This window comes from Pleurodeles waltl, chromosome 3_1 (assembly GCF_031143425.1).
Source record: "Pleurodeles waltl isolate 20211129_DDA chromosome 3_1, aPleWal1.hap1.20221129, whole genome shotgun sequence".
NCBI lineage: Eukaryota > Metazoa > Chordata > Amphibia > Caudata > Salamandridae > Pleurodeles > Pleurodeles waltl.
Genome location: NC_090440.1, coordinates 21,969,400 through 21,997,357, shown reverse-complemented (window position 1 = coordinate 21,997,357; position 27,958 = coordinate 21,969,400). Strand labels below are relative to the sequence as shown.

The window sequence follows — 27,958 nt, the reverse complement described above, 5'->3', positions numbered from 1 at the left end:
CTACCAAGGCTTGTCTGTTGCTAGCTCAGAAACCGACAGCCACACAACGTTCATCGACTCTAGGCCACCCCTCCAGCATAGAGACTCTCCTGTGGGTATGCATGCTGAAGGAAGTGACTGCAACTCGCGTAGAAAAGCATCTTTGGCACAACCAGCTTTGTGATTGCAGCTAGATGCCACCTCTGCACCCAAAGCTGCCGGATGGGGTGGTAAAGTTCTGACTATCGATTCCTGGTCCTGGCCCCCAAAGACCTCCACATCCAAAGGGTGGAGTGTGTGTCCACCACCAAGTACAGTTTTGCAACGGAGTGCAAAATGCACCAGCCACTGCAGGCCGTTCAGCACCTCGGACAGCCAAGTCACCTCTTAACCGGACTTCCTTGGCAAGGTAACCAAAGTTTGACTGTTGAACCTTGGTCTAGGTCCTCACAGACCCTCAAGTTCTCGTGGGTTCATCGGAACTCAGCCTATGGGTGCCCGAGGGCACACTGCTATTTTCCACATTGACTTTAGTGGAAGCTTTTTAAACCTACAAAGCACTGTATTTTTTAAAGACTTGAAAATTCACAACTCCGGATTTTCAAAAGGTACAAAGTTCGATTTGGTGTCTAAATTAAGGTTAAAAGCTAAACTCTTTTTCTAAATTGGTGTCGGGTTTCTATGAAGCTGTGTAATTTACTGATCGTCTACGTTGGTATTGTGAAATGCTTTACACATGTGCCTCTGAGTAGCCTGACTGCTCTTTGCCACTCTACCAGGACCGAGCTAGGGTTTTCTGAGAGTGAATCCGAGGTCCACTACTGGGTACTGTGTTGGTTTCCATGATAAGACTCCCTAGGCATCACATATAATGCCTTCACCTTGCTACACCTATGAAATGTAATAAGGAACAAAAATATTATCCTATTTCAGAGCTAGGCCTTGCAATAGTAAAACATGAATTTGAGAGTTAGTCGCTACCAGGAAATATAAAACGTAACAGTACATGCCCACCTTTTTAAATAAAATGAACCCTGCCCTATGGGCTCTTCTGCATATACCCTAGGGTTGACATATGTTTTAATGAGGAAGGTTTAGGCCTGGTAAAGGGTTAGTTTACCAGGGCAGAATGGTAGTTTAACCTACACACAGGCTGCAATGGCAGCCCTGAGATGTTTAAAAAGGATACTTAAGTGGGTGGCACAATAAATGCTACAGGCCCACTAGTAGCATGTAATTTACAGGCCCTGGATACATGTAGTGCCACGTTACTAGGGACTTGCACATACATTAAACGTGCCAGTGGGGTGTAAGCCAATTTTACCATGTTTAAAGGAGTGAGCACAGGCTCTTTAGAACTGGTAAGCAGTGGTAAATTGCCCAAGGTCCTAAAAGCCAACAAATACAGGTTCAGAAAACAGGAGGGTGAAGGAAAATGGTTTGGGGATGAACCTGCAAAGAGGGCCAAGTCCAACATATATATTACCCCAATAACTTTGGCTCTGTTTGACAAATCTTCACAAAACTTTCCAAATAAAAGTCTCATTCACCGCAGCTCCTTCCTGGAAAGCTTTGGGGTGATCTGTAAGGTGGGGGGTCATAAAAAGGAAGAACCACTAAAACACATTTTCCTCATGCAATTAAACAACAATAAAGAAAAAAAAACTTTAAACGGATAGTAGTTTTTGACAAATTAAGTTTCAAAATGTATGGATATTTCAGGCCACAGAGGAACATTTGACACACCAGATCTAAAACATTAGATATGATTGGCTGCCGTCAGCATAAAAAAAGTTGTTGCTGCAGTCATTTTAGGACTCAGGGACTCAGCAGTGGTGTAACAATGGCCCCGCAGCCCCCGCAGTGCTGGGAGGCCCCTGAGCTCCAGGTGTGCCTTCAGCTCATTACCTTGGCCTGAGAGCTCCTGAGTGAGTTCGGAGGGGGTGGGGGCTCCTTGTACTTTGGAGGGGGGGTCCCCTCAAGTTTCATTACCCCACTGGGACTCAGTCCTCTGTTCTCAAAGATAAAATCAATATAATATATAGCAGGTAGGATGGGTATGCATTGACCCCCTAGGGCTGGTGGGGAAGACCCAGAGGCACCCGCCCACCCCAAGCCCAAAATGGAAAAAATAAACACACGGTATCTCACTGCTGCAAAAAAAAAAAAAAGTGGGGCCCTGCCCTCATTGAATATAAACACCCTGGGTGGGCTAAGACCAGAGTAGGGAAGTTGTCACATCATTATGATTAAAAAAATAAAGGAAAGGGGCCACTGCCTCGAACCACAAAATGGCTTCAGGCTCTTATCTGCCGGGGCTCACCACATAAACTTTTTAGAGGAGGGAGGCATGGGACCCGCTCCCTCAATCATTTTATGGCACTGGGGCCCCCTTACATTTTTTTTTTGAGGAGGGATGCTCGAGACCCCATGCCTGAGCCATTTTATGGCCTTGAGAACTGCATTCCCTGGGGACTACTCATATAAATGTGGGGAGGGGCATGATACCCATCTTCCTGAGCCATTTAAAGTCCCCATTCCCTGAGTCCAGTGTCTCAGAGACATAATTTCCCATGGCACTGTTGTTACCTGCCCGCACAAGCGCGGACAGGGAGCATTCCATCTCCCTAAGACAGGATTGCTCTCGCTTGGCAGGAGCAGAAACAAAAGTGCCTCCCCCCGGGCAGGAGTTGTCTAGTGAAGCCAGCTCCAACAGTTGGTGGAGCCAGGGCACTCACTCCAAAAACAACAAAAAAGGAATGAGTGACTGGCCCCTGCACTGCCCTTAAAATAAGTGCATTGTGCAGAGAGCCAGCTAAACTGTGGGGGCCCTGGGGCTCCCCCGTGGCCCACAACACAAATAATCAAGCTGTGGGTATCCCAGGAGGGACTGGGACACACACAAAAATAAAAAAGAGAAAAAGCTGGGAAAAAATAATAATTGCAACAAGAGCTGCCCATTTATTTGTCACTGCTCCTACTAAGGTGCGCCCCATAATGCACTTTGTGAGTTAATTAACATATAATAAGCTTCACGGTGGTGCCCCAATCTTGGTAGGGGCATCACCAGCATGTTCATTAATATTGTGGGGAGGGGGGGGCTGCAGGGTGTGCAGCAGCCCCTCAGAAATATTTTTTTTAAATAACCCTATGTTCACACAGGTCAACATAACCCAGGAAAAAATTTGATTATATTTGTGAGTTTTCCGAGCTTTTCAGCTCAGAAATGCAGAATACTTTCTGTTTTGTCTTATAGTTGCATCGTGTGGCCTGATGAGTATCTAAGAAAGACTCTAATACTGGTTAAAGTTGGTTTCAATACAAATGCTTAATTTAAATGTTTATTAAGAAGCATTGCAACGCGTTTTATTAATGATGAATATCTTTGAGTATGGTTCGGGGGTTTATTGACTTTGATGATGATTAATGTTCTACATTTGTTTATCATGTGGGGGAGCTTTTGATAAAGCCAAGAAGCTCACACTCTTGCTATGTGCTGCTTAAACCCTCACACATTACATCTTTCTTGACATGTTCAATGACAGAGATGATAACATCATTAATGACATCTGAAATAACATCATTTATGACAACGCTGTGCATGACGGGCGTGAGTTATAGTTACCTGAGATAACTATAATTGGTGAATTTCATTTTTTTAGTTTAAAATGTTTGCCTGTACTTGATTTTTTCTCATAACTTTAACACCACGTTAACCTTTGTTTTTTTCAGTGAAATTCAAATATTTTGTTTTTACTATAGTACAACTATAAATGTGACTTTAATGATCTATCTATCTATCTATCTATCTATCTATCTATCTATCTATCTATCTATCTATCTATCTATCTATCTATCTATCTATCTATCTATGCATGTCTGTCTTTAATGCCCACTGCTGCTCACTGCTGAATACCTCTATCACCCTCCACAGCACCTCTCGGAAAGCCTGGAAGATTTCTCCAATGAGCTCTTCAACAGCTTCTTCGAAGATGCCGCCCTGGCAGAGAGGAACCCCCTCATTGATATGGACTTTGACCCCCAAACCCCTGATATCCAGGCCGAGCACAGCTACTCGCTCTGTGGTGACTCTGCCCCCCAGAGTCCTCTCCTGTCGGTGAAAACAGAGGACTCCGACAATGGTGAGTGACCGAAAGAACAATATACGTGGGGAAGGGTTGGGGGGTCTGGACCGAGGAAAGGTACCAGAACTACAGAGAACATCTGGGGTTCTTCCTGCAGTACTGAAGTGCTTGGTCAGAGATGTGTGTCGGTCACATACTGGGATATCCGGAGGTGCTTCTGCAGGGCATGATTAAAGTGCACTGGTAGAGCTAAGCGTGGGTTTCAGTACTGGAATATCAGGGTACTTTTGAAAATCAAGCATTAGGTACATTGTCATAGCTGTGTGAGGTGCATTACCTCAGCTGTCTGCAGCAAAAAAAGACAAGTTTAATTAAATCTAAACATTAACAATCACTGGTAAAGACAGTAGGTCCCGCCTTTGGGACATATTGGCTTTGCTAATACCTTTTGGTGACCCTATACAGCATTGACAAAAATAATTTTTTGAAGACCTGGGCGGAATTTTCAATATCGACAGCCAAATCAGAGAATTTTGGTAATTCTTCGTTACTCTTGTACTGAAGAATTACTGTTACATTTAAATTCTGCTGCTCCATTGACAGAATTTTAGATTATGCATTGGTTTCTAAAGTTTAGAAACCACTGCATACCACTTGGCACCCTTGCATACCCTGCAGTTTTAATCACTGCAGAGACTGCAAGGGTGTTGAGTGGTATTTCGTCATGCTATTTTCTTAGGAAAAACGTACCCTCACATCCATTTTTTGAGGGAGGATATACTTTGCACTAAGAAAATAGCACCAAATGGCCACTCCGTCCCATCACGGAATTCCACGGAATCTGGTGATATTTTAATGTAATCCCACATGATTCAGTGGAATCGAGCAAAATCCCTCCCGCCTCTAATTTGTTTACCGATACTAGGCAGCAAAGACAAAAAAAAAGGAAGGAAGGCATAATGACTTGGCCTTTTCTGGTGGCCATGTCATTTTGTGGGCGTGCGCAAGAGTGATGACGTATACGTGCACGTCTGATGACATAACCACACACGTCTCACCATGCATGGATGCACCTACAAAATTACGCAGGTGCCATTTTTTCTATTTACTGACCCTACATCGATGGATACATTTAAAAAAAATGAAATGGAGTGATTCTCCTAAGGATGATTTGCCGCTCCAAAAAAAAAAAAAAAATAGGACTGCTGGGATGGAAGCAGATAATGGAGGTTTGGATGGTGGAAAAGTAAAACAAAAATAAAGGTGGGTGGGGAGACAAGGACAAAAGCTTCAAGGGAGAGAGCAACATGGGAGGGTGGAGAAGCCTATGGGGGAGACAGCAGTGCGGGGAGAGGGAAGAAGAACACAAAAGAGAAAGAGCACAGGCAGGGAAGATGCACACAGAGAGAGCAAACAGCACATGATGGAGAGAGCATTATGGAATGCAGGGAAGAATCCTTGAGTTTTACTACGCTGCTGTTTGGCAGCGTGTCAGTTTTGCTGGTTTGACTGTGCATGTCTAGCAGTTTGATGGTGTGTTTCTTTTATAGTTTAGCTGTGTCTGTCTTGCAGTTTATGAGCATGTTTCTTTTATAGTTTGGATGTGCCTGTTTTGCAGTTTGTGAGTGTGTTTCTTTTATAGTTTGGCTGAGTCTTCCTTGCAGTTTGGAGGTATGTTTGATTCACTGTTTGTTGTGTGCCTTTTTTCAGTTTGGAGGCTTGTTTTTTCACAGTTTGACTGTGTCTGCTTTCCAGTTTGGCAGCGTGTTTGTTTTTCAGTTTCAATGTTTTGCACTTTGGTGATGTGTCTCTTCTGCACTTTCACTCTGCCTTTCTTGCAGGTTGGTGGCGTGATTGTTTTTCAGATTGACTTTGTCACTCTTATAGTATGCTTGTTTTACAGTTTACCATTGCCTGCCTTACACTTTGGTGGTATGTTTGTTTTACAGTTTAACTGTGTCTGTATTACACTTTGGTGGTATGTTTGTTTTACAGTTTTTTTGTGTCTGTATTACACTTTCGTGGTTGTTTGTTTCACAGTTTAACTGTGTTCGTATTACACTTCGGTAGTATGTTTTTTTTACTGTTTAACTTTGCCTTGCCATACACTCTGGTGGTATGTTTGCTTTTACTGTTTGGCTTCACCTGTCTCACACTTTGGTTGTATGTCTGCTTTGCAGTTTTACTTTGCCCATCCTACACTTCAGTGGTATGTTTGTTGTTACCATTTGGCTTCACCTATCTCACACTTTGGTGGTATGTTTCTTTTAGAGTTTGGTTTTGTGTGTCTTTCACTTTGGTGGTATGCTTGTTTTACAGTTTAACTTTACCCGTCTCACACTTCAGTAGTATGCTTGCTTTAAAGTTTAACAGTTTCTGTCATACGCTTTGGTTGTATGTTTCATTTACAGTTTGGCTTTGCCAATTTACACTTCAATTGTATGTTTGTTTTAAAGTTTTACTGTGTCTGTCTTATACTTTGGGAGTCTGTTTTTTTTTACAGTTTAACTTTGCCCGTCTTACACATTAGTAGTATGTTTGTTTTACAGTTTAATTATGTCCGTCTTACACTTTGGTAGTATGTTTGTTTTACAGTCTAACTTTGCTTTGTCTTACACTCTGGTGGTATGTTTGTTTTACAGTTTGGCTCCACCTGTCTTACACTTCAGTAGAAAATTTGTTTTACAGTTTGATTTGCATGTCATAGACTTTGGTGGTATGTTTGTTTTACAGTTTACCTTTACCCGTCTTACACTTAGGAGAAATGCTTGTTTTACAGTTAACTATGCCTGTTATACACTTTGATGGTATGTTTGTTTTACAGTTTACCTTTACCCGTCTTACACTTAGGAGAAATGCTTGTTTTACAGTTAACTATGCCTGTTATACACTTTGATGGTATGTTTGATTTACAGTTTGGCTTTGCCCATCTTACACTTCGGTGGTATGTCTGTTTTATAGTTTAACTGTGTCTGTGTTATATGTTGTATGTTTGTTTTACAGTTTACCTTTGCCTATCTTAAACTTTGGTGGTATATTTGTCTTGCAGTTTAACTTTGCTCATCTTACACATTAGTGGTATGTTTGTTTAAAGTTTAACTGTGCCTAGCCTACACTATGGTAGTATGTTTGTTTTACAGTCTAAATTTGCCTTGTCTTAGAATCTGGTGGTATGTGTGTTTTACTGTTTGGCTTCACCTATCTTACACTTTGGTGGAATGTTTGTTTTACAGTTTGACTTTGCGTGTCATAGACTTTGGTGGTGTGTTTATTTTACAATTGAACTTTACCCATCTTACACTTCGGAGGTATGCTTGTTTTACAGTTTAACTGTGTGTGTCATACACTTAGTGGTATGTTTAATTTTCAATTTGGCTTTGCACAAATTACACTTTGGTGGAATGTGTGTTTTATAGTTTAACTGTGTCTGTCTTATCCTTTGGTGGTATGTTTGTTTTACAGTTTAACTTTGTTCGTCTTACACTTTGGTGGTGTGCTTGCTATACCGTTTAACTTTGCCTGTCTTACACATCCATGGTATGTTTGTTTTACAGTTTGCTTCACCTGTCTTACACTTTGGTGGTATGTCTGCTTTACAGTTTCACTTTGTCCGTCTTACACTTCAGTTGTATGTTTGATTTACAGTTTGGCTTCACCTGTTTTACACTTTGGTGGTATGTTTGTTTTACATTTTAACTAACAGTGTCTACACTTTGTTGGTATGCTTGTTTTACAGTTTAACTTTGGCCGCCTCAAACTTCGGTGGTATGTTTGTTTTACAATTTATTTTTGCCTTGTCTTACACTCTGGTGGTTTATCTGTTTTATAGTATAACTTTTCCTGTCTTACACTTTGGTGGTATGTTCTTGAAACATGTACTACTTATGCAGGATGGCCCCTACCATTAAAAAACAATACTTTTGGGGTGTCCTTAGTCTATGATGGGAGCCCACTGTTGTTCTGAATGGGGGACCCCACCATTAAAAACAATACTTTGGGGTGCGCTTCATTTATGATGGGAGGCACTTGTTCTGACTTTGTAACAAACAACAGATCGCTCACGCTCAGAATGAATGAATGGCTTGTTTGATTTTCTTTCTTGAATTGCACTTCTTTGAATAGTGACATTTAGCTAAGTTTTCAACAACTTATCTTTTGAGACTGGAAGGGAATGAAACAAGTCACAGATAGGCATTAAATAAATACAAGGATACAACATGCTGGTCAGTAGCATGTTCAGTGCCCAGCAGTACAGTTGTGAAACCAAGTGCAATAAACGTTCACTAACCGGAAGTCACTTAGGGCCAGATGTATCAAAGGGTTTTACCCATTCTGTGTCTATGGGAAAATGCTTTAGTACATATGGCCCTAAATAACTTACTCCTGTTAGGTGGCCATCGTCTGCTCAGATATGTTACAGCTAGGGGTGGGCGGTAAACTCTACTCCTGTTAGGTGGCCATCGTCTGCTCAGATATGTTACAGCTAGGGGTGGGCGGTAAACTCTGCTCCTGTTAGGTGGCCATCGTCTGCTCACATCTGTTACAGCTAGGGGTGGGCGGTAAACTCTGCTCCTCTGGCAGAGGTTGCAGAGTGGTGCCCACTCAGCGCTCCATTTGGAGCACTGATTTCCAGAAAAACTCTGCCAACTGCAGCTTGGTGGAGTTTTTTCTCACACACGGGCTCGCCAACGAGAAGTTGGCAAGCAAGAAAATCGAGTGCTAGATCGCCTTCCTGACAGATTTCTGAGAGTGGGCCGTTGCGGCAGGTCGCTACCGATTGCATTCAGAAAGCTGCCGCTCGAGTAGAAAATCTACTCGAATGGCAGAAAGAAGTTGCGTGTTCTGGTGCGTCTCGCGGTGCTGTCCGCTCTGATTTTAGAAGCCAGGACAAGTTCCCGGAGCTAAAAATCAGCACGAGCATCACGACGTACCAGAATTCTGTCGCTCGCAGAACTCTGAGCAATCTGAAGGAGTTTTTAGGTAACTCCTTTGAATTCTATGGAGTGAAACTCTGCAAGTGCTTCCCAGGCATAGTTACAGCCCTCTGGACTAGCAGCACCGCAATTCCAAGTGACAGATAGAAATAATTCGTTATTCTATCAATGGTGGCATTTTTATGGAAATAACACATTTCTCCATTGTGGAATTACTCTGAGTTGCACACACCGTGAAACAGAGAGGTGCTTGCCACGTCCTACAAATACTAGACTCATCCACTGGGATGACTGTTCCTTGAATTTCCAAAGGGTTTCCATCCAGTGCATTGAATGCTGAAAGTCTCCTGGTGTTTTAATGGCGCAGCAGGTCAGTGGTTCCTGCAGGTGGGGGGGCTGATCAGCAGGAAGTTCTAATTTACCTCTTGTACAGTTTGGATGTGTGTGTGTCACTGTCGTGCAGTTTGAGTGTGTCATGCAGTTTGGCTGCCACCAGGCAGTTCCTGCAGTTTGGATCTGTTTTCCTTACAGATACTGCCCGTCATGTAGTTTGGCTGTGTCTGCCTTGCAGTTTGTGTCTCCCCTGCAGTTTGCCTTTCCTGCAGTTTTTGTCTCTCTTGCAGTTTGTGTCTCCCCTGCAGTTTCTCTTTCCTGCAGTTTGCCTCTGTCCTGCAGTTTGTGTTTCCTCAGCAGTTTGTCTCTGTTCTGCAGTTTGTCTCTCCTGCAGTTTGTGTCTCCCCTGCAGTTTGTCTCTCCTGCAGAGTGTGTCTCTCCTGCAGAGTGTCTCTCCTGCAGTTTGTATCTCCTCTACAGTTTCTCTTTGCTGCAGTTTGTCTCTCAGTTTGTGTCTCTCCTTCAGTTTGTCTCTCCTGCAGTTTGTGTCTCTCCTGCAGTTTATGTCTCCCCTGCAGTTTCTCTTTCCTGAAGTTTGTCTCTGTCCTGCAGTTTGTGTTTCCTCAGCAGTTAGTCTCTGTCCTGCAGTTTGTCTCTCCTGCAGTTTGTGTCTCCCTTGCAGTTTGTCTCTCCTGCAGTTTGTGTCTCCTGCAGTTTGTCTCTCCTGCAGTTTGTGTCTCCCCTGCAGTTTGTCTCTGTTCTGCAGTTTGTGTTTCCTCAGCAGTTTGTGTCTCCTGCAGTTTGTGTCTCCTGCAGTTTGTCCTGGCTGCAGGTTTGCCGTCCCCAGGCAGTCCATACCTGGCATGCACTTTGCTTCGCCGGACAGAGCTGAGGACAGTAAGTAAATCTGTGTTTCCTGTTTCCTAACTCTCAGATCTGGAGAGCGGGGCCTGGGCCCTGGAACACGAGCTGTGCGCCATCCTGGTGAAACAGGAGCAGAGTGTGTACCCAGACCCGGCCGAGCCCATGGCAGCAGTCAGCACCCTGCACCCCCAGGCCGAGTACAGCCCCCTGCACCGGCACCAGCCGCCGCCCCAGGAGGTGAACCCCGACTACCACCGGTGCCCCCCCTCTCTGAAAGTGTACCCAGGACCCCGACACCCCTCCGAGGACCAGGCAAGTCTACTCTGCGTTTCTAACTCGCTCTCTGCACCATCCGTGCCCTCAAAGGCGAACAGGGCTCTTCTTCCGTTGGGGTTTCATTGTGTGATCTTGGGCAGCGACTCCAGGCATCCGTACAGACAACCCCCTGTTGCACCATTCGACAGCCTGACAGTGTCTGCTCATCTCTGAGGCATTGCTGACTCAGTGTGTGACCCTGGGCAGGCCAGACACCCCTCGGAGACACACTGGGCGCTCTACTCACCTGATTTCTGTACATACATGTATGAAATGGAAACATAGAAGTGCAGGTACTCTGTACCCGAGTACCTGCTTGTTTCTGAGAAGTGCCGGTACTCTCCAATTAAAAGTATTCTATTTTCCGTGAGAAGTGCAGGTACTCTCCCTCTCAAAATAAAAAAGTGCCGGCATTCAGTACCGGCTCATTTAAAGCATTGCATACATGAGACAGGAAATGCATGAATTGAGAGATTCGCCCCAGATGGCAGAAAAAGACACATCCTGGATAAAATACAGACACGTGTGAGCAGGGAGTCTGCCCTGACACGGCCGTAGATAGTACATTAAAAACACTGGCAGCGTTAACAAGTCGCAGCCCTTTTAAGTGCGAGTTTACTCTGTTTCTGGTGCCCAGAAGGCTTTCACCGCGCTTATCATAAACAGGTTTTTGGTTCCTATTTTAGGTGTAACTAAGTTAGGCTTTTTTCAAAATTTGGCACGCGCGCATTTGGGCGAAAACATTAAAAATGTGCCAACAAGATTCTGTTTCAAAGTGTAAGCCGTGCCTTACTGTCTAAATATTTTAGGTTATACATTTAATAAAGGAGCCAATCTGCTTTGAATTGGGCGCTGGGGCCATCCGAGAGAACATCCCCCCCTTTAGAAGCCAAAAGACGGGGGCTGGGGGCGGTGGTTGGAATCCGTAGACCCCAGTTATGAGCCACAAGGCAGCGGTCTCAGATGTAAGTCACCGGAGCCTGAAATTCATATTTGTATGACTTATAACATTGGCCTGGAGTTGAACATCTCTTTGAAATTTGGCATATATAATGCTGGAAATAAAACCTGAGGAAATCCAAAGTCCCAAGTAGATTAGTACATGTTTTTTCAAAACGTCGAGCCCAGTCTGTCTTTTTAAATATATTGTTTTTTACTTTTCAAACATGAACTAGAAAGTTTAGGTCTGGCTCGAAGCAGCTTTAGGTGTTCGCTGGATCCTACGTGATGACTACACAAACGCAGAGGCATGGGCTTTGGGTCAGGGCCTTTCAAGAGGGCATGTGCATGTTCTTAAAACTGGGGGGTGTGATAGATATTGGGCCCAGTTCACCTAGGGGCCCCTTGTGTCCCCAAGCATCACTTTTTGTGACGTTCCAGCAGCAGCGCAGAATACAAAATCGTATCTACGAGTCCACGCAACGGCACTGCGCAAAATCGTATCTACGAGTCCACGCAACGCCACTGTGCGTGACTTTGAATAGCCTCATAGCTATGGAGTAAGACGAGGCGCACAAGTCGCTGAGTTGCCTTTCACTGCGCTCGGGAGGTGCTCCATGAACGTTGCAGTGAGTTTTCCCACACCACAACCATGGATTTTGACGCTTCTCCAGATGTGAAAAACCATGTCAAACTGGGGGTGCACTAAAACCTTACACCTTCCGAGGTGATGGCATGATGACGAGAAATATTTTCATAACTTTTCGTTTTTTTCCTATTTCCATGTGCACTGCAGACGGTGCCCGTTCCTGCACAAAAGCAGTCCTGCCTACATCGCAGGCACCCTTGCGCCATGGTGTGCCTGCGTTGGCACGAGGCTGCTGAAACGGCACCAGCACAGAGGGAAGGGACAGGAATGCTCTGTATTTCATAAATATGGTGCATTCCTGCCCTGCCACATTGGCGCAGGGCAGCGCAGCACGAAGACCTGCGGTGCTGTCCTACGCCAGTTCCCCGTACGTAGGGACCCAAGTATCGGCCTGCACACAACTATTCCACTGGCAGCTGAAACTGTGCGCAGCAAAGTGGGCGGATGTGCACATATTGTCACATTTACAAAGCTAAGACCGGTTAGCACGGATTTCACTCACTTTGGGATCACTAGAAAAATTAGAAAATGACATTTGCCCTGGATGACCACTCCAAAGTGTACAATTTCACTGATTACTCACAAGTGCTTGCACATATTTCAGTTGAAAGCTGCTGAGTCACCGATGAAATCCAGAAATGTTTGTGCAAAAATGTCCCCACTGCATTTGCACAGAGGGTTAACAGAGTGGGCTATAAACTGCCCACCACCAGGAATCCCAAAGAGGTGCTGGTCAGCAGTTCACCCCCCCCAACCCGCCTGCAGTTTGGGGTGCTGTGAAAGCACACTTCTGCGTGCCAGCCTCTTCACTACAGGGCTGTCCAAAGCAGTGTTCACGCCCCACGTGAACTCAGCACCAGTGAGGTTCTTGTTTTACACTTTTACAAACCAAAGTCCACAGTCCCACCCACGAAGGAGGAGCTTGTCGGCTCCACGTAGGCGCCCATCATGGCGGCTGCAACATTGCAGTATTTTAAGATAGCGTTGAAAACGCACTTCTTTAGAGAGCGCTATATCACAATGCATTAACGGTCACAAACTGGCTACCACTCCAATCACTCAGGGGCCGTGTCCTTGACTCTTTAAAGAGGTCATGACCTTCTCACCCAATCATAACACGTAACATGCGCATTATGATCCTATATTGACATCTCGGGGTGTCATGATGACATCATCGGTGATGTTATCAATGCTGTAATTTGACATATCATCTGTGATGCCACCAGTGATGTCATTTAACATTTCATGGGTGATGTAATATGTCAGGTCATAAGCAGTGGATGATACGGGTGCAAGTTATAGTTAGTCAACAACAAAACTGAAGCTGTCAAATTTCAATGCCATTTCTTGTCTCATTTAACTGTGGCTTTTTTTAGTGAATATATATATCTTACATACATATTTGCAAATATGGGCTGTCTAAAGATGCGTTTATGACCCACATGAACATAACACTTAACACATTCTTTTTTATGCCATATATATATATATATGTATATATATATATATATATATATATATATATATATATATATATATATATACTGGAAGATGCAGGATCACAAGAAAACAACAGCCAGCCAGGGCAAAAATCTGGATCCCAAAGGATAAAATGAGTCACAAGAAAATGTAATATCCAAGAAAGAAGTGACTCAAACAGATGATCTCACTAAAGAACAAAAATATATTTCTACTACAACGTTTCAGCTTCCGCCTTCCTCAGGTAGTACAAGATGTACTAAAATCACTGCATCCAGGTGGACTGAACATCACTGACAGCACCACTTGATTTCTGCACATCTGAAGAGTTCTCAGGGTGGCATTGATTCCACATTCCAGTTGGAATCTTCACTCGATGCTTTTTGAAAATCCACCAGAGTCAGCTGTGCAGCCACTGAGCAAACCATCTTGTGCTACCTGAGGAAGGCGGAAGCTGAAACGTTGTAGTAGAAATATATATATATATATATATATATATGTATATATATATATATTCAACAACCATTCCAAACAAGCATTTGCAGTGCAACAGGTCTCGCGATTGTTCGAGGAAGAGCTATTAGCGTTGTAAATTCTTAACTGGACTTTTCTTGCCACACAAACTGAAAATAAAAAGTAAAACAGTTGACCTAAACAAGCCGATGCAAAGCCCCTCTGTGAGCACGAAGAGAGAGACAAAAGGAAAAAAGAAGTTTGCTCGCAGTCAAAGTTATCGGCAATAGTGCAGTTATCCATGTAACAGGGTCGATGGCCAAAGAGGTAACAAAAACACCACAAGGAGGGACAAATGTAAAGCATTTACCAACAAAAATAAAGGATTTATGAAGGGCAAGCCTATGAACGAGTGATAGTGACGGGCGTGCACTGGGTGTGGTTAAAAGCCCAGATACATACTGACACGTTGGAATAGCAGCGCTTGCACACTGCTATGCTCGACCTAAAAACAACAAGACAGAGGGCCTTTTCCTATAGCGCCTGTAACAACATCCCTTCAAGACTGCTACAAGTCAGGAAAGATTTGAAGACGCACCTCTTTAAAGAACACTACATTATAATGCATGAACCCCCCACAGCCCGGCTTCCTTTCCTATGACCGGTTGCCTTGTTTGACCATGTACAGCGCTCCGTTGCCTTTTGGTTAGGTTCACGCTATAGAAAAATCACAGACACACAGCACAGACATTGGTGTGTAGGGTGCACCAGCTGTGCACTGCACTGCCACAGGGGCGTAACAGAGGTCCCTGCAGCCCCAGAGGCGCGGGGTGCCGGGAGACTTGAGCCCAGACCTCTGATATCTGTAAAGTATTGGGGTGGTTCTTTCAGGGACCCCATTGAGCCCAACACCTCTTATACCTGTAAGATATGGAGGTGCTCTCCTCAGGGGACTCCCTTTAGCAGAAGGCCGCTGGTCTCAGGGAGATATTGAAGTATTGGGGTCCCTCGTTTCCCCTCATTCCGCAAGGAGGGCCCCATTAAGCCCGAAACCTCTGCTGGTGGCGGGAAGGGTACGGTTTTGTGCCACGCCACTGACTGCCTGGGCCCTCTCGCTGCATTGTTTCTATGGGTGAATCACGGACGCATTGCACGCAGGATGCGTGAGCACACGCTTGCACTGATCTCTCAGAACTGCACCTTATCCGTACACACGTGGGAGGCTTCAGTCAAACGACTTGAAATTCGGCGAAGGCCCTCTTTAAAGATGTCCCACTGGGCTCGTGTAAAAAAGCTTCTTGATATTGTTTTAGGCTCAGGGCCATCTTTTTCGTAACAGAGAGTAGAAGCTGAGCAGCCTCACATGTGGACAGTTGTAGCCCCCGAGGGGGCATTATTGCTCCTTGCTGGGCATTATCTCCCAAGTACCATCTTCACGCGCTAAAATAGAAATATTGTGTATGACGTCACTACTGTGTGTTGTGGGTTTGAATCACAGCAGGATTAATAGTGAACGGTAAAAATAGGGTAAACGATTGAAAACGTGTACAGAATGGGCTGTTAAGGAATGAGGGTTTGGGGCTTCTGTCCCGTAATCGACACAAAGCCAACGCGTGGGGGTGTGGTTCACCAGGGCCCCCAGAAAGGAGCTGAAAACCAACCTCTGCACATCAGGCACAATTCACAAAGGTAAACCTAGCCCAAAAGTCTAACTTCAGACCTGAACTCGAAGTTTAGACCAGAAGTCTAACTTTACACCTGAAGTGTAAGGGCCTGATTCACAAAGCAACAAGGACCTGAAGTCCAAGTTTACACCTGAAGTCTCAGTTTACGCTTGAAGTTTAAGGTTAGACATAAAGTCCAAGTTTACACCTGAAGTTTAAGTCTAGATGTTAGGAAACTATTTTCAACCCTCCCCAGAGTGGCTCAAAGAAAACACAAACACCAGGCAAGGCTCCGGAACAGATGAAATGTGTCTTGAGGTACCAAGGTTTATTGGCATGCCAAGGCAGAAGGCAGACGCACATCCCAGTGTTACGTCTTACAAGCTGGCATCTTCTGCCCTGAAGCATATAAGTCAGGCACTTATATATGTTAATAAGTGCTGTCACAGCACAACCCCAAAAGGGGACACAGTCCAAACATGGGCACAAAATAAATGCTGCATACACACAACTTAAAGTCCATAGTGTAAAATATACATAATGCAGTGTGAGCATGAACACGTGCACAGACAACAGGTGGTCCCTAAAGGGCTGGGTTGCTGACTGGCTGAACTAAAAGTGCGAGACCGAGCTAAACTTAACAACGTGGCTTGGAGAGGTTTGTTTGTACAACTGGCATAGGTGTCAGAGAGGTCAGTAGGGAAGTCTTACTGGGATTCAGATAAAGGAGGAGAGAATTGGAACTAAAGTATCATATCTATAGGTACATACATGTGCATATATATTTTTCCCGACAATCTCTCCTTTTTGATAGTAATATCATACTTGATTGCAAAAATATATATATATATACATTGCAGAAGCATAGTAATAACGTATCAATAAAATACATATCTTCGGATGGCATTACACATTTTGTTTAGATGGAACACATATTTTGTCATTTAGGTATACACCTAAGAGGTATTCATTATTTAAACATAGACAAAATGATATGCTAGTATCCAATGCATTCATGTGTTAAGGGTCTATAGCCATTAAATCAAACATTTCTTTATGTGCTTCCGCTACATCTTGTTGTATTCTAAGATATCTGTGGGCTATCTCCTGCTCTGTAAGATGTAGGACTTTAACTGCAGAAAAGGAATAGATGTTCTTACTACAGAACTGCTGGAGCATGGCAAAACTTTATAGATATTAAGTCTTTCTGTTACTCAGTTCTAAGCTACTTTCTCTAGTTGTCAGTGAAGCAATGGCACACAGTGTGCTGTCCTCTGCTTCTCTTCTGCAGTCGTTTTGTTCAGGGGCGCTTCATGGACCTGCCCTGCGGTGTCCTCTTGAGTCCTTTTTTCTGCAGGTGTGACCATCACCCTTCTTCGAGATTATGTTGTGTGCTTCATTCAACTGCATCAGTTGGTGTCACCTGACACTTGGTGAGGAGCTCTCAGTGTGGTTCTTAGGAATGGTCTGGTCTGTCTCCCCTTTTTCTGGTATGCTGCGCTGCTCCACGGGTTGCATGAGCTCATCCGTTGCAGGCACGTCGGTCTTTGTTGTTGATGGTGCGGATCTGCACCTAGTGCCGTGAATCCACTCAGGATGTCCCTGTACCTTCACCGCCGTCCGCGTCACCAGGAGCACAAGGTGTGGTCCAGTCCACCTAGAACTAAGAGAAACATCTTTTATTTTTCTGACCATGACTATGTCTCCAGCTTTAAAAGGATGTGTGGGCTCTGAGGACGGATGGGGCAAGGCTTCCTTCACCTGGAGATGGTGATGCCTCAAGACTGATGACAATTTTATAGCATAGTCAGAAATGTTTTCATCTGCCCACAGCAGTGCTGCTTGAGATGCTGGGAGAGGCAACCTCAACCCCACAAACTTAGGTCGCCCCATCAGTACCTCATGGGGGGACAAAAGGGTTGTCCTAGATGGAGTTGCCCTTAGGCATGCAGCACAAATTCACCCCCTCTGTCGCTATTAATGCCTTGGGGGACCCCAAATTGGGGTATGATATCTTTCATCAAGCATCGCACCACAGTTGCCGCATCATTCTTCCTTGTGGGAAACGCCTCCACCCATTTTGAAAATTGATCCACACACACCAGCAAATATTTGAATCCATTCACTGGGGGCATATAGGCAAAGTCTATTTGGACATTGGTAAACAGCCCCTGTGGTACTGGTAAGTGATCATGTGTAGCAGGGGACCGGCCTTTAGTATGCTGGGCACAGACAAGACGTTGGGAGCAGAATTGTGCAGTGAAGGCTGTTATCCCTGGTGCAAACCATTCCTGTCTAATTAGCTCATTCATCCCCCCTTGTGCCATGTGAGTGGGTACATGAGCAAGCCTTGCAAGGGGAAGGAACATACTACGTGGTGGACCCACAATCCCTCATCATTTTGCAAACACCCAGCATCAGTCCACACTCTTTCCTCGGCTAGTGCGGCAGACCATTGTGCTTCATTTACATCAGCTAGTAACAACTGTCTCTGAATAAGCTGAATTTTAGGAATGCTTTTTGCCATTAGGGGCACCATTTGTATTGGCTGTAACATGCTTTCTCTTGCTGCTGTGTCAGCCTTGGCGTGTCCTCTGGCTATCTTGGTGTTAGCCCCTGTATGTGCCTCGCATTTTATGACTGCTGTGCTGTTGGGTAGTAGTATTGCTTTTAACAAGTTCTGTACTAAAAGGCCATTTTGGATGGGGCGCCCTGCTGCTGTTATGAAACCACGATACTGCCACAGCTGGCCAAAATCGTGGACAACTCCAAAGGCATAACGTGAGTCAGTATAAATGTTAACAGTTTTCCCGTTGGCTAGGATGCATGCTCTTGATACAGCATACAGCTCAGCTTGCTGGGCAGATGTGCCGGGGGCAGAGCTGCACTTTCAATTATGGCGTCTACTGTTGTTATTGCATACCCTGCTCTGTAATCGGTGTCTGTTAGTCTACCGGAGGATCCATCAGTGTACTACTCATAGTCTGCCTTTTCTAATGGTGTCTGTTGTAAATCTGGTCTGGCGGTGGTGCATGTTTCCACAACCTCAACACAATCATGGTCAGGGGTCTCCTCAGAATCACCTATGGCAGGTAATAATGTTGCCAAATTAACAGGGGGCATTTTTTAATAGTAATATTAGTGTTATACAACAACGTGACCTCATAACCTGTGTGCCTGGCTGCCGAAAAATGCTGTGTTGCTGCTGATGACAACAACAACTGTACCGAATGTGGCACATAAACAATACAAGGGTAGTCCATCACAATGGGAGCCGCCCTCTCTACCATCACAGTGGCTGCCGCCACTGCTATCAAACAGGCTGGATGCTCAGTCACTTCCGAAGGCAAAGTCACAGATTAATACGCCACAGGTCTTTTTCCAGAGCCATGCTGCTGTGTCAGTACACCATTTGCAAAACCATTTTGCTCTGACACATAGAGATGGAAGGGTAGTTTGTAACCAGGCAGTCCCAATGCTGGCGCAGTACACAATGTCCCTTTCAGTCTTTTGAAACATTCTGCCAGTTCATTAGTCCATACAATGTTGTTGGGTGCATCTTGTAGTGTGCATTTCCTCAAGAATGCATCAGAGGATCTGTACACAGGGATCCACTGGCGCAGTAGTTCATCATCCCCAGGAAGGACATCATTCTGCCATTCATGCTTTGAATCACTTTTATCCTGTCAGGTGATATGCAGCGTGTACCTTTGGATACCACATAACCAAGGTAAGTCACTTCGTTTTGGCAGCACTGAAATTTTGACAATGAGACTTTGTGTCCTCTCTCCTGGAGGTGGTTCAGCAGAGCTACAGTGTCTGTTTCACAAGCCTCAAGTGATGGAGATGCTACAAGGAGATCACCAGGGTACTGCAAGATTACACTGCTGCCCTCCGGGTGTAGGCTGTCCAGGTCTCCCTTTACTGCCTGTGCATAGACTCTCTGTGAAGCCTTAGGCCAGTCTTGTGAAAGTGCACTGGGTATCATTTACTGTGAAGGCAAAGAGGTACTCACTCTCTGGATGGACCGTAATACTAAAAAACACACTTGCAAGACTTAACTGAAACGTACTCTGCTTCTGCAAGTATAGAAGATAATATAGTATTGGTGTCAGGCACAACAGGTGCTAAGGGAACCACGATGTAGTTTATCTGGCGTAAATCCTGTATGAATCTATATTGCCCAGTGTTGCCCTTGGGCAATGGAGTTATTGGACTATTACAGGGGCTATTGGTCTTTTTAACGATACCCTCTTGTAAGACAGACTCAATCACAGGTTTTATTGACTCCTCTGCCTGAGGTGACAGTCTATACTGACACACATACGGTAGTTCTGCATTTTCCCTAAGCGTTACTTTATGGGGAGGGTGTGTTTTTAATTATCCTGCCTCATTTTTGTGTTTGCCCAAACCTCTGAGTTCAGTTGTTTTAGGACCTTGTTTTCAGTCAGCTGTAAAGTCATATTCCCTTCAAGCTTGTCAAAAACTACAGCCCTGTCGTTTCTGAGCATACACAACATTCAAAACCATTCTTCTCCATCTCCCAACACAGTCACAACTCCCAAAGGAAATGTAAAATTCTTAATTACCATGGGGCCCAAATTTGTAGGGTAGAATCCTGGTGCTACAGCTATAGACGTGTTGTTCTGAAGCTGGCGCTATAATAATTTCTCTTCCTGTGGTCCTAGGTCAATGCTCACTGCTGCAGTTTACGCTGTGTTAATCAATTCTAACCTGCGCTCAGGTGCTTGTAAGTAAATCCCATTTCTTGAAAGTATATACTGTTGCAGAAACTGTGGCAGATGAGGTATACCCCCAGCTAATTGGCGGGGCACATCCATATTGAAATTAAGAAATCAACCATTTTATCTCCTACCTTAGTTGGAAACATTGTATTCTCTTCAGATGTGTCAGATACCTCCATCGTAAAGCACCGGGCTCATCGGTTTTCCACTGCATGGGTCATGTCTCTCCCTGCGTCATCCTATGTTCCTACTTGTTTTCTCTGGAAAGCGTTCCTCATGCGGTGCTTTTTCTTCTGTAAGCCTCTTGGCATGGGAAAGAATAACACTGATCCCTACTCTAGTCTCCTTGCTGGTATCCTTGTCCTCCATCTTATCTGCACTGCGCCCCTTGATAATGTTATTCAATAATGTAAGTCCTACCTTGCATATCTCCTACAAAGGTACTATTCCTCAAGAAAACAGCACAAACTCCGCCCTGTCCTTAATAGAATCTGCAATTCTTCCTTTAAGCCAGAAATGTATTGCTACCACTCTGCAAAATTCTTCCATTTATTAAATGTATTTAAATTACTAATGATGATATTCTAAAACAGTTTACATGTATTCAGCATCAATTTGACCCTCTTTTTACTAAGCAGAAGGACTTTCCTTTATATATTAGCTCTTTTTACCTAGTATGTTCTGGTCTGTATATTACTCGAAGTGGGTTCTCCTACCATGGAATAATTAGAAAAAGTAGGAAATTCAGTTATTCTTAACCTACTCTTCAAAATTACAAGCATACATTATATATCTTTTCTTTGGTCTGTAGTACCTATTTAGAACAAGTTGCACTCCAGTATTACTTTTTTTTTTTGTTTTTTTTTTTTAGGAAATTGTGCTCATTCGGTGTGTTGAGGGCTAACATGACACTGCACTGTTTGTACGTGTGTGGAAGAGAGCTGTCTCAAATGAGGACAAAGCTGCAAGCCTCCCTACACAAAGCATCTGTTGCAAACCATAAGAAATAGAAGCAAAACTGCTGAAAATAAGTAGCCAGTCCTCCAAACTAGCTCACCCGTTTCATTTTCTTTAATATTATTACAAGTGGTATATACTAAATGTACAAATTGCATTAGTACAATTAAAAATGTACATGTATATATACATATATATCTATCTCATATTTAAAAATATGGTGATGACCTGCAGTCATGCTTTCACAGTCTAATGTAGACCCTTCAGCAGTTTGCCAAGCTACATGTGTGCATTTGTCCCTTTTAAATCATTTAGATAAAACCAGTTTAATCAGTGTACTGCTAAAAATCTGGTGTAAAATAGGACTGCCACAGTTGCCATTACTTATTTGCATAACTTTGAGGAAATAAAGCTACCCTTGAGTTTTTTTGTTTTGTTTTGTTGGTAACAGCAGTGCAAGTCAGGGCTAATTACAGAAGCTTAGCATCTGACACTTAAACCTCCTGTCGTAAATTCACATCCCCTGTCCCAGCACAGTTAACAACTGCTGTTTAGTGTTTTAGTGTTTGTCCTATGTGAGAGTCCCATCAGAGCTCTGCACGGCCAGAAGCATGACTGCTTAACATCCACATTTTCAGTCTTTGGAAATGTAAGATTTAAACTATGCTGTTTTTGTATTTCTGTGCCATGCACTCTCTATCACCAATTAACATCAGTAGGGAAAGGTAACCTTCCAAAGAACTGGCTCAAGAAAATTTAGAATTCCAGTATGCGCATAGAAATCCTGTGCAAAAAGCAGGCCAGGAGCTGGGGTACTTGGGAAACAGTGCAGCCAGGAGGCCACATTGAAACTAAAGCTCACATTTTAATTTTGTCTCTAAGATACAGAAATATTGGCGTTGTTAGAGCTCACAATTATCCTATTTTGTACTTAAGATATTTTAAAGCTGTGAGAAAAATGACACAGAAAAGTAGCAGCACCTTAAAAGTGTGCTTGAAATGCAAAACATTAACTGCCTCTTAATAAGATGTTATAACTGAATACTTATGAAAAAGACTATTTCAAATCATTATGTGGACAGAATAATGCAATTCTAATGATGTGCCTCAGCCTTTTTGTTGCCTTACATTGTAGTACACCTTGAGAAGAAAGAGGTGCAAACATTTATGGGAATTAGTTACATAGCTCATATTTACTGTAGTGATATTAGACATAATGAACATCATGAAAATGCAAAAACGATTTTTGTAAAATTAATTTTAAGAATAATTTACATGTGTGTATGTTGAGCAAACATTGTGGTAGTTAGCCATATTCAGCCTTGGTCATTACTGAATAATGTTTTAAGGTCTTCAAGCTGTAGCTTCACACTGTAATAAGTGTTTTTTCATAATTAACATTTTAGGTTGATCTCTTTATTGCTGCGAACATGATCCCTTACTGAATCCTAGAAATGTTTATTTTATCCTTTAGAAATAAGTAATTATTTCCCATCCAACCACAAATATATTTGAAAGGTCTTTTTTTTTTTTTCTAAAGTAGTTTACCAAGTACTCAGGGCCAGTAAATTAAGTGCTACTAGTGGGCGGTAGTACTGGTTGTGCCACCCACAGATGTAGCCTTCCAAAACCTGTCTCAGGCCTGCCACTGCAGCCTGTAGGCGCAGTTTACTGCTACTTTGGCCTAGCATTTAAAACTTTTTGCCAATCCATAAAAATCCCTTTTTGCTACACATAAGTCTCCCCTAAGGTAGGCGCTAGGTTGGTGGGGCATGTACTTTTAAGTTTACATGTCCTGGTGATGTCACGCACAAATTCGTTTTTTTTTTTTTTTCTTTCTTTCACTACTGTGAGGTTTATTCCTCTTAAATTGAGTGCTCTTTTACTATTAAAGTTAGTTTTATCATCACTATGTTCTTAATGTCACTCCTAAAATGTAGATATTTGTCTGCTGTTACAGTTTTGTGTGCATGCAGCCTGTGTTTAATACCCAGGCTTTGTTACAGCTACACTCTGCTTTCCCTCTCTCTGTCCACATTAGCACGCAAACTACTTTACATTTGTTAGACAGTCTGTGTCCTTCTTACCTTGCTCTATGGGGCTATCTGGTTAAAACATTTCTCTCCTGTCATCTTTTTAAACGTTTTAGTCTTTTTCAGCATCCTAGGGCTTACCACCATTATGTTTCCTTTAGACTTGCCGCTACACATTGTGCCCTTCCCTCTCAATTTTACAATCTGGAAAAATAAACACAATGGTTGTATCCTGCAAAAACAATTGTTAAACAGGGGGAAAACATTTTTTTTATGCAGTGGTGGATAGACAGAGAGATAGAGAAAACAGGAGCTGTTGACAATTTAGAGGCACAACATAAAACATTTTTCTTGTCTAATGCAGTGCTGCATTACTTTACATGGTATTCAAAAACATTGCAATGAAACATAGTGGCACAGTTACACTTAAACAACACATAATTCAAATACAGCCATTGATCAATGACAGACTATTTGTTTGTGCACATTTCAAAATCATTTCCTGTGTTCCGGTGCCAGCTGATCAAATGCTTCCCAAGCTACACTCCAGGAGAGTTTTAATTAATTAATTAATGTATTTTCTCTCTGGGGTTCCCGTTAAACAAAAACAAAATTCTCTTCTTTCTGTTCAGGATTTCCTGCGTGGAATTACAATTCGCCGTACGAATTTGCCACTATCATTTAACGTAATGATACGGGTAACTTAGTTACTCCTCAGTCACCTATTAAATAGCCAGCTATATTTTTATTTACATAAATCCCCAGTTTAACTCTTAGCTAAGCGTTGAAAGGCCACAACAACAGGCATTTAATTAACTTACCGGTGGTGGCATTTCACGCATCCCACTTCTGACGCCATTTGTTAGGAAACTATTTTCAACCCTCCCCAGAGTGGCTCAAAGAAAACACAAACACCAGGCAAGGCTCCGGAACAGATGAAATGTGTCTTGAGGTACCAAGGTTTATTGGCATGCCAAGGCAGAAGGCAGACGCACATCCCAGTGTTACGTCTTACAAGCTGGCATCTTCTGCCCTGAAGCATATAAGTCAGGCACTTATATATGTTAATAAGTGCTGTCACAGCACAACCCCAAAAGGGGACACAGTCCAAACATGGGCACAAAAGAAATGCTGCATACACACAACTTAAAGTCCATAGTGTAAAATATACATAATGCAGTGTGAGCATGAACACGTGCACAGACAACAGGTGGTCCCTAAAGGAAAGGGGCTGGGTTGCTGACTGGCTGAACTAAAAGTGCGAGACCGAGCTAAACTTAACAACGTGGCTTGGAGAGGTTTGTTTGTACAACTGGCATAGGTGTCAGAGAGGTCAGTAGGGAAGTCTTACTGGGATTCAGATAAAGGAGGAGAGAATTGGAACTAAAGTATCATATCTATAGGTACATACATGTGCATATATATTTTTCCCGACACTAGACATGAAGTCCAAGTTTACACCTGAAGTCTCAGTTTAAGCCTGAAGTCTAAGGTTAGACAGGAAGTCCAAGTTTACACCTGAAGTCTCTGTTTGCACCTGAAGTCTAAGGTTAGACAGGAAGTCCAAGTTTACACCTGAAGCCTTACTTTAGACCTGAAGTCTAACTTTAGATCTAAAGTCTGAAGACTTCAGGTCAAAATTAGACTTCTGGTCTAAAGTTAGATTTCAGGTCCAGGTTTACCTTTGTGAATCGGGCCCATCATGTTTAGCAATCTAGTTTAGAGGCCTTCTCCACCACCTAGGGTTGGTTGGGGGTCGTAAACACCACTACATATAAATACCTCAGGATCCTTGCGCGACTATGCAGGGTTAACTGCCTTACCTACCTCTGAACACCCTGCAGCGCTGTGCTACAGGGTAACCGGGAGGGCTCTCAGGCCAGCTGCGGGGCTGGGTCCGAATCAATGAAGTGTCGTACTCACCTGTCACTGAGAGGCCAGTGCTGTTGGGGAGGAGTCAGTCAGGTATGCTTGCTGCCTCTGAAAGACAAGCAGGGCTGAGGTCAAATCAGACATGTCAAGAAGAGTCCGATATATGACTGACTCTGCACCAGCCCTTCTTAATCTCTAGTTCTCCAGACCCCTGCAGAGTTTGACCACAAACGTTTACACACTCAATTATAGTCTTTTCACTTCCCACAGGCCTCAGTGGAGATGACACAGACGATTAAAGATGAACCCAGGGATGAGCCCCATTTCATTCACCCACCCACAGGTAAGTCATCGCTGTGGTATCGGAGGGGTGCAGCCCCCCTCTTCAGACGGTACCTGTATGGTCCTAAAGAGGGGCTGGGAGAGCAAGCTGACAAGAGGGCAGGCGGGAGGTGCTGGGTCTGGAAGCTGACAACAGAGGGCAGACGAGAGGGGCTGGGACAGGAAGCTGACAACAGAGTAGGGAGCAGTGCTTAATTTGAGCTGGTGACTGCCGGTGGGGGACTCCATCACTTATTTTTGAGGGCCGGCACTTATTTTTCTGCATCGGACAGTTACTGCTACCAAAAGACACATAAGGGAAAGACGGAGCAAAGAGGGATGGAAAAGGATCACAAAGGGAGAAAGCAGAAAGCTGCAAGAGTGAGCTGAAGGGGCAGGGAGTGGCTGTAAATGAATTAAAGAGGCCCGAGATGGCTTCAGGATTATGCTGCCTCAATATTCTGCGCTGGCACCTTTGAATAGAGCAGCCACGTGTTTCAGAGGAGAGCTTTGGACACGGCACAGTACGTTTTTATTTACAAATTAACCACTGCAAAAGAGGGAAGAGGGAAGAGGGAAGGGGCTAGGACAGGAAGCTGACAACAGAGGGCAGGAGAGAGGGGCTGAGACAGGATGCTGACAACAGAGGGTGGGAGGTGTTGAGGTAGCAAGCTGACAAAGGAGAGTAGGTAGGGCTGGAGCAGCAAGTTGACAACAAAGTGTGATTGAGAGGGGCTGGGCCAGCAAGCTGACAATGGAGAGTAGGTAGGGCTGGGGCAGCAAGCTGACAATGGAGAGGAGGTAGGGCTGGGGCAGCAAGCTGACAAGGAAGGGTGGATGAGGGGGCCTGCGCCAGCAAGCTGACAATGGAGGGTAGGTAGGACTTGGGCAGCAAGCTGACAAAGATGGGCGGGTGAGAGGGACTGGGCCAGCAAGCTGACAATTGAGGGTAGGTAGGGCTGGGGCAGCAAGCTGACAACGCTGGGCAGGTCAGAGGGGCTGGGCTAGCAAGCTGACAATGGAGGGAGGGAAGGTGTGGCTTGGGTGACATGTGGATAACAGAGTGCACATTAGAGGGCAGACAGAAGGAGATGGAGAAGCACATGGACAAAGGAGGGCGGGCTGGCAGGGATGGAGAAACACATGGCAATGAAGGGTGGGCTGGCGGGCCTTGGTGGGCAAACGGATGAGAGGGTGGGGGGGCTGGCGAGCAAATGATAAAGGGGGTATGGGTAAACAAGGGGATGTAGGCGGGTAGGAAGCAAGAACGGCAACTGACGGAGGGCAAGAAAGAGGATCACAGGAGGGAGAAAGGTGGAAAACACATGCACTCTGGTAGAGATATTGGACAAAATTAAAGAAGTAGCACCTGATAAATGAGCAATGATAAAACACAAGTAATGGGTCCATGCTCCAGAGGAGGGACAAACACAATAAGAGGAAGGAAAACGTATGGAGGCCGACACGTAGAAGCAAGCAAATGAAAGTGACAATGAGGCCAACCAATGGTAAGCAATGGGCGGAATCTAGGCCCACAGTAAACTAGCAACATGTCTCACAACAGACAGCGCATACACTCTTAGGTTTGGCAAGACCTAAAACAGGCATGATGATGCAACTTCTGGCTGCTTCATTTTGCTGGCACTTTTGCATGATGAGATATTCATGTGCATGCATCACCACGCACACGCACCTATGTAATGATGCAGGTGCTAGTTTCTTAATTACCGATCCAAAATACATCAGTAAATAAAAAAACAAATGCTAAAATTCATGACTTAGACAACCTAAGACCAGTTTTAGCTCCTTGTGATTCTTCACACAAAGGGGGTCATTCTGACCCCCGCCGGCGGCGGAAGCCGCCGGCCTGGTGGGGACCGCCAGAAGACCGTACAGCGGTCAAAAGACCGCGGCGGTCATTCTGAGTTTCCCGCTGGGCTGGCGGGCGACCGCCAGAAGGCCGCCCGCCCAGCGGGAAACCCCCTTCCACGAGGATGCCGGCTCCGAATGGAGCCGGCGGAGTCAAAGGGGTGCGACGGGTGCAGTTGCACCCGTCGCGATTTTCAGTGTCTGCCACGCAGACACTGAAAATCTATGTGGGGCCCTGTTAGGGGGCCCCTGCAGTGCCCGTGCCAGTGGCATGGGCACTGCAGGGGCCCCCAGGGGCCCCACGACACCCATTCCCGCCAGCCAGGTTCTGGCGGTGAAAACCGCCGGGACCAGGCTGGCGGGAAGGGGGTCGTAATCCCCATGGCGGCGCTGCTTGCAGCGCCGCCGTGGAGGATTTCCTGGGGCAGCGGGTTTCCCGCCGGCTTCCCTTTTCTGACCGCGGCTTT

General features: G+C 44.5%; 1 protein-coding gene across 1 annotated transcript in view; it reads left to right on the top strand.

Annotated features, from left to right (window-relative positions):
* The window catches only part of CREB3L1 (cAMP responsive element binding protein 3 like 1), a 264,988-nt gene that overhangs the window by 194,091 nt on the left and 42,939 nt on the right, over positions 1–27,958 (top strand). Inside the window, exons 2-4 of the mRNA XM_069221732.1 lie at positions 3,914–4,121; positions 10,266–10,507; positions 25,572–25,644. Of these exons, the coding sequence (XP_069077833.1) occupies positions 3,914–4,121; positions 10,266–10,507; positions 25,572–25,644 (523 nt within the window). The remainder of the gene's footprint in view (positions 1–3,913; positions 4,122–10,265; positions 10,508–25,571; positions 25,645–27,958) is intronic.